Genomic DNA, 16,356 nt, shown 5'->3' with positions numbered 1-16,356 from the left:
GCGTCTGTTCCCTTCCCATGTGCGTTCGCATGCAGACAAGTTCATTCTGTGCGTGCACGTGCCCCTGCGGAGCGCTGTTTCTCTTGTGTATTTCTAAAGCGTCCCAGCACTGACAGAGCGCAGGGTGGCGTTTTCCCAGGCTCAGCGACGGCCCTCCACCTTTGAGAGCTTTACCCAAAGCCCGAACCTTAGTCTTGTGTGTCCCTTAATGAAACAGGGGATCCGCTAATGCCATTTATATCGGGACAGCTTCTCTCTGGCAAATCCATTTAAAGGAACCACTGCAGATTTCACTGCAAATCTGATTCTCCTTCCACACCCCACAGCTGTTTCCAGTGTCAGGGGCCGATAGTGAGACCCTGCAGAAAAACAGAGAGACTCACCAGTGGAGTCTAGATCTCTTGCCTAGCTCTAGAGCAGCGCTTGCTTGTTGTTTGTGAGCACTCGCAGTTTTTTTCCTGCAGGGTTCAGATACCTCAGTGAGCGTGAAATGAGCTGGTAGGAGAATGGGAGAGGAACAAACCACCTGTGATGGGGGTTAGTCGCGTGGCTGCATGCACGGCAGGAATGTGCATAGACACTGGGGGAAAGGGTGACTGCAAGTGTAACCCAGGCCTGCTGGGACCTGGGTTCAACAATAAGTAAATAAAAAGAGTTTTTGTGGTCCATTCAAAAGCAACTGGAGGTCCAGCTTTGGCCTGCAGTCCACCTATAGCCTACCCCTGCAGTAGATTCTCATGCACTAAACTTCAGAGGTCCCAGGTTCGATCCCACCCGCCAATGACGGGGCTCTGTCACCGTTACACAAGAGCCTCATCAGAATAGACTCTTGGGGGACGGGGATCTCTGCAAAACTGCCAAGAGGGTGGGAGAGGGTGGCCATGGTTACTGAATTACTTACCCACCCACTCTGCTGGGCTCAGGTGAAACACATGACACACCCAGAGTTAATGAGAACAGACTCTGCCCATCTCTCCTCCACAGCTTTGTTCCCTCTAGCGTCATCGGCTCCCCGAGTCCACCAGATTAATTATAAACAGTGTACTCGGCTTCTGTGTAGTGTCTCCCATCAGCCAGATTGTGCCTTACTAAACAGAGCCTCAAACTTTCTCTTTTTCTCTTTTTTTTTTTTGATAAGTTGCAAGCGTTTTTGACTCTTTAAACCGCAGCGTGAGGGAGAATTACAATCACTGAAGTGCCTAGGAGCCAGGATCAGATTGTACGAGGCGCTATATGTTAGTTACTAGGGGTATTACAGGAGCACCTATGAGCATAGGTGCCAACTTCTCCTGGCACCGGTAGGTGGTCACGCCCTCCCCCCTGCCCTGGCCTCACCCCAACTCCACCACTGCCACACCCCCTCCTGCCCTGCCCTGCCCCCATTCCAACCCTTCTCCAAAGTCTCTGCACTAACTCTGCCCCCTCACTGCCCCATTGGACTCCTTCCCCAAATCCCCACCCTGGCCCTGCCTCCTCTCCCCCTCCTCCCCTGAGCGTGCTGTGTTCCCGCTCCTCCCTCCCACCACTTGCTGGGAGGAGAAGTGGGGGCACCGCTCAGGGGCAGAGGTGGAGTTGGGGGGAAAGCCTGGCTACCACTGGGTGCAGAGCACCCACCAATTTTTCTCTATGGGTGCTCCAGAACTGGAGCACCCCTGGAGTTGGCACTTATACCTAATGAGCTCCAGTCTGGGAACAGGCCCTCGGTGCGCTAGGAGCTGTACAAACACAGAATAAAAAGAGAGCCCTTCCCCAAAGAGCTTCCAATCTAAGTATAAGAACAGATGGCGACAGACTGGGGAATACAAGGGAACAGTGGGATGAGGGTCAGTGGATGACATGGCAGGGTGCATGGAGTGAGACCCCCATTCCAGCTGGAGAGGCTGCAATCACTGTCTTTGTGGCTCACCTTGAAAATACGGACCTTAACATGTGCCCCCTGGGATGAAAGTGACCTTCGCGAACCAGCCCAGCAGAGCTTTGCATTTGGCCCCACGAACAGCTACAAGATCAAGTTACAAGGTGATTCCAGACTTAAATTCAAAACAGGAAATACTCACCCTGTTTGATTTAACAGGGAACCATCCACCCACGTCCAGTTTCCCTTGGAGGTTGTCAGGTGCAGTCCAATCCAAATGGAGTATTTCCCCTCCGTGATAGTTTTTATGAATGCCTGTAAAGTGTAGGCCAAGTACACTGATAAATGTAACTGTCCGTAATTCACAAGGGGCCAGAACCTCGAAAGAATTTAGGCTTCTTCAGTTGATTTGAAATAAATGGATATAAGGAGTCAAAATTACCTTCAAGGATCCAGCCTTAAATTTTGATGTTCTGGGCACAAAAGAAAGCGAAGTATCTGACATGCAAGACCCTAGATACTGGAGCTATATATATATATATATGTATTTTGTAATGAGCTGCCAGCATGGTTCCAGAATAACCGATTACCATAATGTGAGTGACTCAAGTGAGGTGATCGCTTACCCGGTCCAGGGTTAGGACGCTCACTGTGACTCAGGATGGCTGGGTTCCATTGCTTGCTCCCCCAGACTCTCAGAGTGATCTTGGGGCAAGTCCCGCTGTGCCTCAGTTTCCCCAGATGTACAATGGGGAAACTGAGGCACTAAGGGACTTGCCCATCTGTCTGTCAGGGCTGATACTGCCCCATCTCATAGGGTGTTGAGATTAGAGTGGGAGGTTCAGATACTACAGCAATGGGAGGGGTGGGGGTTAGAAGAGCACTGCGTTTTGATAGGTCAAACTCGACAACTCTCCAGCTGAAGTTCCCACACCCTGCTATTGACTTTACCATCTCACGCTGGTCCTGGCTCATGAGCATTTGAGAGCTCTTCGCCGAGCAGTCCTCACGACTCTCGTTCCACTTTTTGCTCTCTTTGGAAAGCCAGTAGCACTTGTCCCCATGCAGCAGCCAGTTCAGGGCACAGAGTCTGCACCCGGGAGGCCCTGGAAGGGGAAATGTCAAGAGATGAATTTACTGAACCTAAAGACTCAACAAAACTGTGCAAATGGTTTTGGAGCCTCCCGGCTAAATATGGTAAGCAGGGACTTTTCTCACTTGTAGAATTTCATCTGCTTAGAGAAAAGCCAGAATTGGAAGAGCTGGGGGCTGTGGGTCCAGATAGAGGGACACCAGCGGAGCTGTGGGATGGGGGGATCCCAGGGCTGGGCTCGCAGGGGCTGCGAGTCAGGAGTGAGGGGCACTGGCTGAGCTGTGGGGTGAGGAGAGCCCAGGGCTGGGACAGCAGGAGACTGTGGGTCCAGACTGAGGGGCACCAGCAGATCTTGGTGGGGGTGAAAGGGTGACAGGGACCCAGATGCAAATTAAGGTCTCCTGGAGCCCTGGGCCAGAGCAAGGGGGAGGCCCTGCTGCCAGAAATGTGGTCCTTCCCCACCCCTTCCTCCACGCCCCTGCACCCATTCCATGCCTGGCCCTGCCTCGTTCCCCCTGTTCCCCAGGGCCCCACCCCGCATTCTGTCCTGCCCCTCCCCCTGCCTGCTCCTTTTTGCCTCTTCTCCCCCTCTGTGGGGCTGCGACCAGAGAAGCTCTGTACCCGAAATCCTCCAGCCCCAGGGCTGCAGCCGGGGGGTGGGGGAGGAGGAGATTTTTCTGTGGCCCTCAAATTGGCTGGAGCCTCTTGGCATGGGTCCCCTGGGTCTGTGTGGTAATCCACCACTGCAGGGCCCCCACCCTGACACCTCCCAGCTGTGTGAACTCCCCCCACCAGAAGCCTTTGCTCAGTAAACCCTGCTCAGAGCAGTGGGTCAAATGCCCCCAAACGTCCTTCTCCTGGAGTTAGGGGAGGGGAAACAGTCTCTCAGCCTTCTCTCCCCTATCCTCAGCTGCCTGGGATCTCAGCTGCTACAGGAATTGTGGGGAAGGGGAACCACACCCACCCTGACCTACCCTGCTTCTCTAACCAGTTCCCTTTCCCGCTCCACTCCAGCAGAGAGAAGGGGAAGCCAGCTGCCTGTGTGGGAGGATCTGCTGGCCTTTGAGATGATGGTGCGCATGTAGCCATGTCTCCTGTGCAAGGCAGGCTGGAGACCTTCCTCAGCCCTGTAACAGCTGCTTGAGCTGAAGCACGGGGTGGGGCTGTTCATTTTTCAGACGAGGTTCAGAAGGGCAGTGAAGGAGCCCGAAATGGCCCAGATCAGCCGTATCGGCATTAAGGGGAGCTCTCCCACAGAAACCTAGATGTTGTGGGACCACGTGAGGCTGCTCTCGGCTTGACCCAAGTCCCGGATCTGCGAGCAGCACCCATGATTTGGGCCACAGGGAGCTCTTCTGCCGACAGAGCCGGGCGGGCGGAGGGGAGTTGCGTTTACCTGCCGAGCTGTTCTGGGGGGAGTCGCACAGACGCCGTCTTAGGTGAGACGCCAAGCTGGAGTTGCAGTCTGTACCGTTTCCATTCTTCCTGGTGACCCAGTCACTCTCGGGGGCCACGGAGCCTCCGCCGGTCTCTGCTTTACTGCAGGGGCCCTGAAAAACTTCATAGCAGCATCGGTGTGAATGACTTAGGGTTGGAATGGTGAGAACACGGGGTTGTAACGGCCCAGGGATCTCAAACGCAAATCACCACGAGGGCCATATGAGGACGAGTACGTTAGCCCGAGGGCTGCATCACTGAAACCTTTTCATACAACGATACAAATGTATAGTCAAAAATGAAGAGTAGTAAAGTATGCTATTAAAAATCAGTGTGTTAACTTGTTAAACACTGTAATGTGAAGAGGAGTTTTCATAAAATATAAACACCTGTAACTATTCCTTATGTGGTCAGTAACACTGATGATCTACACTAACAGTCTATCAACACAGCTGCAATGGCAGGAACTTTTTAAAGTAACTATTCATGCAAAATACGTTGCCACTTTTAACAAACATTCTTCCCAGCTACTCACAGCAAAGGATCAGACATGCTGAACTTCATACCTCAGTGGGCTCGGCTAATCCGTGAGGCTCCACCCTTGTCCCACCTCTTCCCACCCCTTCCCTGCCCCCATTCCAAACCCTTCCCCAAACTCCCTGCCCCAACTCCGCCCCCTCCCTGCCTGTATTCCGACCCCTTCTTCAAATCCCCGCCCCGGCCTAGCCTCTTCTCCGCCTCCTCCCCTGAGCTTGCCGTGTCACCGCTCCTCCCCTCTCCCTCCTGGAAAGTCCTAAGTACCGCCAAACAGCTGTTTGACGGCGGGAAGCGTTGGGAGGTAGGAAAAGCAGCGGGGATGTGACTCGTTCGGGGGGGGTGGAGGGAGCTTGGCTACCAGTGGAGTTGGTGCCTATGGTGGACCACAGGAAATAACTCCGTGGGCCGCGTATTTGAGACCCCTGAAATAGACTATTTGCAATGGTCTATTGACCGGTAGGAATGAGGGGGTAGATAGATGGCTGGGTACGGGAATGGACAGATAGATAAGGTGGTACGGGAGGGAGTGGATGGGTAGATAGATATGGTGGTGTGTTGGGGTGGATAACTAGATGGCTGTGCAGGGGGATGGATAGATCAGGAGATGTGGGAGGGGTGGATGGATAGATAGGTGGCTGTGTCGGGAGATGGATAGATAGGTAAGACAGTGGGGGATGGATGGATAGATAAGGTAAAGCAGTGTGTGGGTGATAGGGTGGTGATAGATAATGGTGGAGGGACAGCTAGACAAGGTGGTGTGGGGGGATAGATTGTTAGATAAGGCAGCATCTAGGGTGTTGGATAGCTAGAGAAGGCAGTGTGGGGGAATAGATAGTCAGATAAGGTGACATGCACTGGGACAGATAGATAAGTCTGTGTGGGGATTAATTCATTACAAACATTCAGGTCCATCCCGCGTTAGCAAAGGGAAAGTTATCCGGAATGGGTCACTTGAGTGGCATACGTCAATGTTATCTTGTTCATGTGACATGTCCTGCCTGGGTGAAGTACCGAGTCATCCTTTAGCAACTGGAACAGAATCCTAAGTTGAGTTCTTGCCCCATGGTTAGAGTGTTAGCCTGGGACCTGGGAGACTTCCCTGCTCTGCCACAGGCTTCCTATGTGACCTTGGTCAGGTCATTTTGTCTCATTGGCCTCAGTTTCCCCATCTGTAGAAGGGGGTAATAGCTCTGCCTCACAGAGGATTAATTTGTTCAATCTTGCGTGGTGCTCAGGTACTCGGGCAATGTTGGCCTGAGGTAGAGCGGCACTGTGGAGAAACATGAGAATGTTGGATACCTCGCCGTATCCCCAAACAAGTGGATGGGTGGCCTTGAGCTACTCACCCCAGATGCTCAGGGCCGTCATAGCTCCCAGCAGAATGACATTTGCAGCCCAGCTGACCCTCAGAGCCATCTGATGCCAGTGGGGGAAGTGATGGCATTCTGTAAGAGTGATGGCATGCTGACTAGGCATTCTCTTCTAGGGGTTAAGTGAGCTAATAATAATTATAAAAGGGGCTGGGGCTTAGTTAGCTCCTGCTGGTTCAGTCTGTCTTAACAAACCCTCCCAACTGGGGCAGGTCTCCCCTTATTGCAATAACAGAGACCAGTTTGTTAGACAGAAATATGCCATTCTTAGGAGCCCCCCTGGGACTGTCTTGCCAGAATGTTGCATTGTAATTTCTGGAACGATAGAACTGATGAAGACTATGAATTTTCAACAAAAACAAAACATTCCCCCCCACCCTAAAAAAAATCACCAAAAACTGAAATATTTCAATTTGGAAATGTTTTATTTCGTTGTGGGAGCTGTAGTTCAGGTTCCTAACCTTCTCATTCTCCTCTATATACCAGGCTCCTGGTTGGACTACAGCTCCCATGATGCCTTGTTGTCTTCTCTGTTGCTTGGGGAGATGTGCATCACAGTCCCTGGCCCTAGTGCATCATGGGAGATGTAGTCCAGCTGGGGAGCCCGGCCCATAGAAGAGACTGGGGACAAAAGAAACTACACTGCAACTCCCATGTGGCACCAGGGCAAGGAGTTTTATTTTCAGGCATTCTGTTTTTTTAAACAAAGAACCTGACACACATTTTCTGCAGAAAGCAAATGTTGTTTGCAAACAACGAATTATCTAGCTGAAAACTTCCCATTGAAAACTGATTGAACAGACAAATTTCAACCAGTCCTCCCTGTGAATTAGTAGCACACAGGCTTACGCTTCTTACACCTTCATTGTCTACTATGACTCTGGATGGTCTCACCATCCAGCTAAATAATGGATTCATTTGTACTCCTGCTATGATTCACGTCTCAATATCTGCCACCCACATTTTTTCCTGCCTTACCAGGCCAGCGTATATTCTTATCATACATACAAGAATGTGTGAAATCTTGTGACGCAGGTACCAGCTTGCAGCCCTGACTGGTAGCGGTCCAGTCGCCTGTGGAAGAAAGGGAGAAATGCACAGGCACTAGCTGGCCTCACTGCAGTCTTCATTCTCATTGTGCTATCTCAGCCTGTGACCTACATGAAGCTCAGCACAATGCCTGAAGTGTGAAGTGAGATCTCTGTGGGGAAAGGTTACAGAGATGAACGGCCAGCTGTCACTGAGCTGAATTCGTTGCTGGTTTATTGTGTCAGTTTAGTTTGGTGTCAACCTTGATGGGAACCCTGGGTGAATACTGTTACCAAAAAAAAGCAACCGTTACTCTCGGATGTATTAACTGGAGCGTTGCAAGCAAGACGCGAGAAGCGATGGTTCTGCTCTACTCAGCACTGATAAGACCTCAGCTGCAGAATCGTGTCCAGTTTTGGGCGTCACGCTTCGGGAAAGATGTGGACAACTTGGAGAAAGTGCAATGGACAGTAACAAAAATGAGTAGAGAAAACACGACCTACGAGGGAAACCTAAACAAACCCAATTTTTTTTTTCAGTCTCGAGAAGAGAAGACTAAGTGAGGCCATGACAGATTTCAGCTACATAAAAGAGTTTTGTGAAGAGGAGGGTGATAAATTGTCCTCTTTAACCATTGAGGATAGACCAAGAAGCAATGGGCTTAAACCGTAGCAAGGGAGGTTTAGATTAGACATTAGGGGAAATGTCCGAGCTGTCAGAGTGGTTAAGCACCAAGAACAGAGGGAGGTGAGGTTGTACAATCTCCATCATTGGAGATTTTTGAGGACAGGTTAGACAAACACCTGTCAGGGATGGTCTGGAAAATACGTAGTTCTGCCTCAGTGCAAGGGACTGGACTATATGATGTATCATGGCCCCTTCTGGTCCTACATTTCTATGAAATTCTCAAGTCAGTGGGAGTTCTGCTATTGACTTCAGTGGGGCCAGGATGACACGGTCAGCCGTGGGCCAGGGTTAAGGCCATGCAAAGTGAACGCTACTCCACTTGGGGTTGGCGGGAATGAGAGCTTTAAAGGGCCATGCTACCCCTAAAGTGAGGGACAGTGGCTGAACAGGAGCGGATGATTCAATGTTGCATCTGGTAGAGCCCTGGTGTGAAATTAATTTGCCCCCTAGCAGCCTTCAGCTGGGGAGAAGAGACAATAAGGTGGGGTCGATTCTGCCATCCTGGAGGGGGATGGGAATTTCCACACACCCCCCCCCCCCCCACTTACCACAGGGGGTTTAGCTGCTACAGGCAGAGCTGTGTCATAATGCCCTGCACTGCGGAGGTTTGTGGGACTGACCCAGTGTTTATGTGACAGATGCACTTTGATCGCTGGTCACACACAAGAGAAGAGTGATTTCTCTCTATCCTATGCAGAACTGAACACCTCTAGTAGGAGACACTGGAATCATTATCCCTCATCTCCTCTTGCCCCCGAACCCCAGCAGATCTTCTGTGGCTTCCTGCCAGAATCGAATCCCAGCTACCCTAGGGCAAATACAGAGTAAAGCAGTTAACTGAGGGGAGTCACTCCAGATTTACAGCAGAGTCACTGAGACCAGAATCCATCCCTGACTCCAGTGCCTGCAGTGAACGTCGCTCCAGGTTAACAAAGACCAGACTCCAGCCCTGAATCTATTGATGTCAGTGGGGTCGCTCCAGATTTACACAAGAGTCATCAAGGTCAGAATCCGGCACTGAGAGCTCACTCTGGATTTGCATCGGTCTAACGGAGATCAGCACCTGGCCTTAATTCTACTTCTGTTAATTATTCAATATCTGTGTTATAGTCGTTCCTAGCAGCTCCCTTGCACTGTACGCACATGGTAAAAGAAGAGCAGCTAAGATTTTGCCATCTCATTTACGAGAAGATGTTACAGGGGAACGAATCAACAAGACCACTCAAGGCTCCCGCTAGAGTAACCGAGAGCTGAATGAATAAAACACTGAAATCCTGGTCCTCCCAGATTCTTCCTGCTAATTACCACTCATCCTTCCCCAGACATGCCCATTGCAGCTCTCTCTCTGCTTCTCTATTTGTCCCCATCAGCTCCACACACAAATCCCAGAGTGACACCTGTACAATTCCCTTCTTTAACCAAGAATCCTTAGAGGCCCTGTCACACAACTCGCCTTCCTTCAGATCGGTGTGTAAGATCATAAGCTGCCATGAAGGGTTCTGAGACACCTCACCATTCAGGAGGTTCTCAGAGCACGCTCTATTGTGTTAAAGGATTACAGATCCCAGTTCAGACCCATGGGCCAGTGCTCCACATGACACTGAGCACTGGCAAGGTGCTGTACAAGCTCCCTTAAAACTCCCCACGCTGCAGCATGCATTAGAAATACAGCATCACGCCCATCGTAAGAACATAGGTGGTAAAATCCACTTACTCAGGTGGTGAGGAGGTTGGGGTCGGATGGTGAGGGACGAATCTCCACGGATGTTTAAATCAGCATAGACTATTTCCCCAGCCATGGCTAGTTCAACTGGAGACGAGCGCACGCCCAGAGGCTGGGGATCTGAGAAAGGGGCAGCTGCTTCTTTATATGTGAACTGCGGCAGGTGACTCAGCCAACATCAGGAAGTGGTATCAGGCAGAGGCTGCTCAGTGTGTTTTTTTTCCCTCTTCCTTACTGAAGGCGAACGAAGACACTGACTCCATATTCTGCTGTAGGGTGATTATGTTGCAGAGCCAGAATTTTTGGGGTGAAAGCATATTATGATGTTCATGGCATATCCAGAGACAAATTAGATGAAAAACATAAAATATTCTTGATGGAAGATGGCAACGTAACAGAACTTTAATGCTTAGATTTTAAAATGATGACACATAAGAACCCCAAAACAGTGAGAGACAAAACAGGCTGCTCCCTAAGGCAGCGAGGCACAACTCAACTCTACCTTTTTCAAGGTCAGCGCTTTGCAGACTGACTACTGAGACCCATATTGCAGGCTTCCCTACACAGCGCCTTAGCCTGCCAGCAGGACTAGGAACCCCCCTGAAAATTTTAAGTGATAGTGTAACCCACACAACTTCTGGGTGTGGTGTTCTGTCCCATCTAGTGACACCGACACCACTTAAGAGAGAGCTAAAGTGAGTCAGTTTTAGCTAACAGCCAGCAGGCTTTTAGCTCAAGCACTAGGCTCCAGAGGTCCCAGGTTCGATCCTGCCCACCGACCACCGGGGTATGTTGGTGTTACAACAGCATATAATGTTTTGCAGTTTTTGATACCGCACATATCGTGGCTTTTCCTGCACTAGAAAGAAGCTGCTGCCTTTTGTGTGGGAAGCAGCAGCTGTGAGCACTCAAGGGCTGAACCACACAGCGGGCAAAGCTGGGAAATGGTTTGACAATCATGCTGTGCCTAGCATTCATAAGGTGTCAGCTGGCTGCGGCCATCTTGAATCTAGGCACCTCCAGCCCTGTCCACCACAACTGTAAGAGTGACATACGCTTGGCTTGATGTCTGCGGTGATCATGGCTGAGTTCCCCTTTGTGGTCTCTAACAAGGCTACTCGGCAGGAGGCTGTGAAGATATGGGTGCATCTCCTTTAAGCAGGCTGCTAGGTGAGCAGACGGGGGGAGTTTCCAGAGAGAAAAGCCCCTCTGGGCAGCACAGCATGCCTTCAACGAGGCAGGTGTTCCTCCAGAGCCCTGCCTTGGTCAATGTGCACCTTCAAAGGCCGTGAAAGTTTTGGGGAAGCTGAAAATGGGGCTAAAGAAAGATCCAGTTTCTTTCAAGTTTTCCAAATCTTTAAGAAGCTGCAAGGAGACAGTTAGCCCCAAACTCCTTGGCAGCCCTTAAACTGCTAGGGGAAATCCAGTCCAGAAGCCCCCTCTTTCCAGCCGATCATCCTATATCACCTTCCCCAACAGCCCCTCTTCCATCCTTTGTCTTCGGTCCCAGGCGAACAGGTCACCTGGGCCCTCTCTCTTCCGGGCCTCTGTCTCTTCCATCTTTTTTTCCCCACTGTCTGAAACTGGCTGGTCAGGTCACTAAGGGTCTTCTCGCCACAGCCCTTTGTCCTCCCACTGGCCAGAACTGGCTGCCTTCCCAAACAAGGTGGGCCTCTTGGTCACCAACACGACGACTGAGGCCTGGTTTAGGCTCCAACATCATTCAGGGATGTGAAAAATTGAAGGCCTGGGCGCCACCGTTAGGTTGACCTAACCGTCGGTGTGGATGCCGCTAAGTGGACAGAAAAATTCTTCCATCAACCTAGCTACTGCATCTATGGTGTGTGAGCTTCTATTGGTGTGGGAAGCGTCTACACTGCAGTGGCACAACATCAGCACTGTAGCTGTGGCTTCGTAGCGGCTGTAGTGTAGACATATCTAGAGAGAGCTGGAACAGCAGTGGGAGCCAGGAGCAATGGAAGCACCCTAAAAAGGGGGAGGGGGGGCCACAGGCATCCAAACCATGGCCCAGCCCCCAAGCATCACCCCCTCCAAGGCCCTGTTCTTGCACTGCCCCGTCTCCCCAAACCCCTGCCCTCACACCACCCATTCCTCCCTAGGCCACACACTCACACTGTCCCTTTCCCCAAGGTGCCACCTCTTCCCCCATGATCACTCCCCCTGCTTGCTCCTATCCGCCCCCTCCCCTGTCACTTGCCCTTTCAGCCAGTAAAATGGAGGGGGGCATGGCTCCCTGCCCCCCTCATCCCATTCCAGTGCCCGTGGTAGGGGCTGAAAGTCAGGATTGAGGGCACCAGCAGAGCTGTGCGGAGGTTGGCCAGAGCTGGGATAGGAGGGAGCTGTGGTTTGGGAGAGAGGGGCCTCCACAGAGCTGAGGGGCGGAAAGGAGGGGAAGGCCAGGATTGGGATAGCAGAGGGCTGTGGGTCAGGGCTGATGTGCAGCAGCTAATCTATATGTACGGGACAAGCCTAACCAGCTTTCCATTCCCTTGGGCATTGAGCCTGCGGTTTTTAAAGGACCTCTAGGAAGACGAGGCCTGGTCCACACTAGGAAATTAGATCGGTGTAAAGACCTCACTCGGTGGAGTGAAAAATCCACACTCGTGAGTCACACAGTTCAAGTGACCTGACCCCCTCCTGTCGGCATATTCAGCGTTGTCACTGAAGCGCTGCAGGGGTGCTGCTGAAGTGTTTCGTGCATAGACAAGCCCTTAAGCCAGAAGTGGGCAAATTATGGCCCGCGGGCCATGTCCGGCCTGTGGGACCATCCTGCCCGGCCCTTGAGCTCCTGGCCTGGGATGCTAGCCCCCAGCCCCTCTCCTGCTGTCCCCCCTCCCCTGCAGCCATGCTGCCACGCAGGCAGCACGGCTTGCACCTGCCCACCTCCTAGGCTTTCCAATAAGCCAGTCCTGCTGTTCTGAGTGGCACGGTAAGGGGGTGGGGCGCAGGGGGGTTGGATAAGGGGCGGAAGGTCCCGGCGGGCAGTCAGTGGACAGGGAGCACTTGGACGAGGTCCTGGGGGCGGATGGCAGTCGGACACAGGGAGCAGGGGTGGGTAGGACCCCCCAGGCCAGATCCATGGACGTTAGACTTTGAAGAGCTAGGCCCCAGTCCCTGGCTTCTGACCCTCAGCCGAAAATGAGCCCGTGGCCTGCAGCAGTAACGGCGATTTCCTTAGCTAGCAGCGCTGAGGCCAGAGAGATTATTTTTAGAGCGGCCGCCTGGACACTGCTACCAGGCCTGTTTCTGTGCTGGTGTTCATTGGGCAACTCAACGGGAAATCGTACCCTCACAAGCTTCAACAAGCTGATCAAATCCCACCTCACACTGGGCCTGACTTTATGCCTCGTTTCCTGTGCAGTGCAAAACCAACGGTGTGTTTGCTGCTTTCGAAATGGGTCCTGCTTTCCGATGCCACTTGGGAAGCAGTAGCTGCCAGGAGAGCACTAGGATACACGGGGCAGTGGCAGTTATCACAGTCGTAGAGTTTAAAGCCATAAGGGACCACCAGCCCATCTGCTCTTCCCACCTGTGTATCACAGGCCACCAACACCACCCAGCACCTCGCACACCAAACCCAGTAACCGAAATGAGACCAACACATTACAGCCCCCCAGGAGACTAGACTGTTGTGTGCCACAGGAAGAGAACAGGAGGGACCCAGGTGTCCCCATGCCCAGGACCCCAGTGGCAGGGAAACAATGAAGTGAGACACACCCAGATAATCCCCGCAAGTGACCCACACCCTCTGCATATATGAATAAAACCACATTTAAACACAACCTGCAGGAAGCAGCTAAGGCCGAAGGAATCCTAGGATATGCCCATCCAAGAGAGAGTTAGGCTGGCAGGGTGGCGGGGCTGGTTTCCTTACATGAGCGCTATCATCTATGATTTAACTTTCTTTTCAGACCAGGCAATATAACGTTGCCTCTTTTGGGCCAAGCAGTTTGCCAATATTTGCAGTCTCTGAAGCAGCTGGCACTAGCCACTGTTGGAGACAGCAAAGAATCCTGTGGCACCTTATAGACTAACAGACGTTTTGGAGCATGAGCTTTCGTGGGTGAATACCCACTTCCTCAGATGCATGTTGGAGACAGGAGCAACAGGTCCCTCACCAACACTCAAACCTTGGCCCTGCTCCCATGCCACCCCTTCTCCCTGAAGTCACGCCCCCACACTGCTCCTTCACCCTGAAGCTCCATCCCTGTACCACCCCTTCCCCCAAGGCCTTGCCCCTGCTCCCTCCTCTCTACCCCCTCTGATCCCCGTCGCTCACCCCTGTGGCCAGTAAGAAGTGAGAGGGCATAACTCTTCCACTTTTAAAAGTGATGGGGCCATGGCCTCCTGTTAGGGTGACCAGATGTCCCAATTTTATTGGAACAGTCCTGATATTTGGGGCTTTTTTCTTACCTAGACACCTATTACCTCCCACCCCCGTCCCAATTTTTCACACTTGCTATCTGGTCACCCTACTTCCTGCTCCTTCTGCCTCCCATTCCGGCGCCCCTGGTTGGAGAGAACATGCTGGACTAGAGGGATCTCAGGTCTGATCCACTCTGGGAATTGCTACTGTCCTTCTGGTCGATTAAAATCTTTGTGGTGTTGTTGGGAGGGATGGGAGGAGACCTGATCCCACATAAATTAAGGGTTGGTTACCAGTACACATCTCACATCATGCAGGAGATCTGGATATAAATTGAGAGTGGTCCCACTGCAATCAGTGGAGTCCGATCTGGATTCTGATCTCAACAACCCCAGTGTAAATCCAGAGTGACTCCAGTGAAGCCAGTGGGGCTGGATTCTGATCTCAACAACTCCAGGATAAATCCAGAGTGACTCCAGTGGAATGGTTCTGAATATGCTCCATTGTGAGACCAGCATTCAGCTCATTGAAGGCGATTACTCTGGATTTACACCAGTCTAGTGGAAAGCAGAATTTGGCCCGTTTCGGGCTCAGCCAGCTGCTGATACTGGAGGCAGGAACGCTATAGAGTTTCTGTTTCTTTTACACGCTGGGGAAATCCCCATGCACTTGCTCTGGCCAGGGTCCTGCTCATCAGGGGTTTCCCAGCCCGTGTTTCCCCTTGGAAAGGTGACGTTAACCCCTGCCTCACCAGTGACCCCATCACCTTACCTTACATTTCACAGCACTGATCAGCTCCCGGGGTCCAGTCTGTTGCTTTGCTCTCCCAACGCGAGCAGGCCCCAGTATAGGAAGGGGAGAAAGGGCACATGTAGGTGTCCCTTAAACTAAAGGCACGGTGCCTGGGCAGGCGCTCACGGGTGGGGAGCATGTGCCTGATTAACTGATGGGCCTGCTACCTGCAGAGATGGGCTGTACCCTGGAACTCCTGCAATTAACCAGCTTGACCAGCGGGTGTCCTTGAAATCCAGGAATAACTCCTGGTTTCTGTAACCGCCCCCAGCCTCTGGCAGCTGGCCGAGCCTGAGACATTAGCCATGAAGTGCTTGTGTACTTCAGGGGGACCAGCCCCCACCAAGCCTCCTGCCCCAGCTCTTCCAGTGGTCACAGTCCCATCTGCCCTTATGCCCATCTTCTGCCCTGCATGCAGATCTGGGCTCGAAGTCCCTCCGCTGGCTCAGGGCCATCTTCTAATGCCAGCTGGGTTGGACTCTTCAAAGTAACCAGCTGCAGACCGAATTTCGATCTATGAATCCCTGCGACAGCTGTGCTCATCTGGGACAACGCAACTCACAGAGAGCGCTGGGGGCAAAGCATGCTCCGTCAAGGGGATCTGGCTGTGGAACAATCTTCCAGAGGAGACTGGACCCTGCCAGCATCTGCCCATCTTCAGGAGACGCTGGAAAGCTACTCCACCATAAGTGAGGCTCAGAATTTGAACACCCCGTTTATTCCCAATGCCCTACAAAAAGACCCTCCCTCAAGCAGGGTTCTGATCTCATCAAGAGAGAAGAGCCAGAGACACTGTGAAATCCACTAGGGACTTTGCAGTTGATTTTTTACAGAAGGTGCCCAGATACCATGGTGATGGGCAGCAGGATGCAACTCACCGGGCATGTCTACACTGCAATAAGGAACCAGCTGCACCGAGTCTCTCAGCCCAAGTCAGCTGACTCGGGCTCATGGGGTTGGGGCTGCATGGCTATAAACTGCAATGTAGACATTCAGGCTCAAGCCAGAATCTGAGATCCTGCCCCCATCCTGGGGTCTGGGAGCCCAAGCTCCAGCCCCAGCCCGAACGTTTACACTGCAGTGTTATAGCCTGGCAGCTCAAGTCACCTGACCCGGGCCATTCATGGCCGTGCCACAGGTCTTTTATGGCGGGGTAGCCATACCCTCAAACGACCAGACCTGCAGAGTGCCAGCAAAGGAGGAGGTGGGGTTGTTAGGCTGAGGACAAGGAGTGGGTAGGTTTTTCTCTCTCACCCTCTAACCTTAACTCTGTCCCTTTTCACCCCTCTGGGAGATCACAGCATCGTACCAGCCTCTGCCAGCCAGTAGCAATACCCACCAGATCAATATTACTGCCCAGTTAACAACTCTGGGTCCTAGGGTGTAGCTCAGGAGTGGGGATGGCGAGCAGTGCGGGGCACAGAGAGAATGACAGGTCTATTAGGG

The 16,356-nt window shown here is 52.2% G+C and overlaps 1 protein-coding gene across 1 annotated transcript; it reads right to left on the bottom strand.

Moving 5' to 3' along the window:
• Nucleotides 1-15: 15 nt before the first annotated feature.
• LOC127032322 (killer cell lectin-like receptor subfamily F member 1) lies at nt 16-9,834 on the bottom strand. The gene is made up of 6 exons (XM_050919533.1): nt 9,723-9,834; nt 6,269-6,367; nt 4,345-4,506; nt 2,807-2,961; nt 2,058-2,170; nt 16-359 (listed from the first exon to the last, which is right to left on the bottom strand). Exons 1-6 carry the CDS (start codon nt 9,805-9,807, stop codon nt 236-238), a joined length of 738 nt encoding a protein of 245 aa, XP_050775490.1. The 5' UTR covers nt 9,808-9,834; the 3' UTR covers nt 16-235.
• Between the last annotated feature and the right edge of the window lie 6,522 nt (nt 9,835-16,356).

The sequence above is a fragment of the Gopherus flavomarginatus genome, chromosome 12, assembly GCF_025201925.1.
Source record: "Gopherus flavomarginatus isolate rGopFla2 chromosome 12, rGopFla2.mat.asm, whole genome shotgun sequence".
Lineage (NCBI taxonomy): Eukaryota > Metazoa > Chordata > Testudines > Testudinidae > Gopherus > Gopherus flavomarginatus.
This window is presented reverse-complemented; position numbering and strand designations above follow the sequence as displayed.

Bases quoted from the DNA above. Each gene is read 5' to 3' on its own strand.
- LOC127032322 (XM_050919533.1), bottom strand. From the start codon at position 9,807: ATGGCTGGGGAAATAGTCTATGCTGATTTAAACATCCGTGGAGATTCG. The intron at 4,507-6,268 runs GTGAGTAGCTCA...GCTGCTATGAAG, and splicing joins GACGGCCCTGAGCATCTGGG to TTTTTCAGGGCCCCTGCAGT. The intron at 360-2,057 runs GTGAGTATTTCC...GTTTTTCTGCAG, and splicing joins TCCCTGTTAAATCAAACAGG to GGTCTCACTATCGGCCCCTG.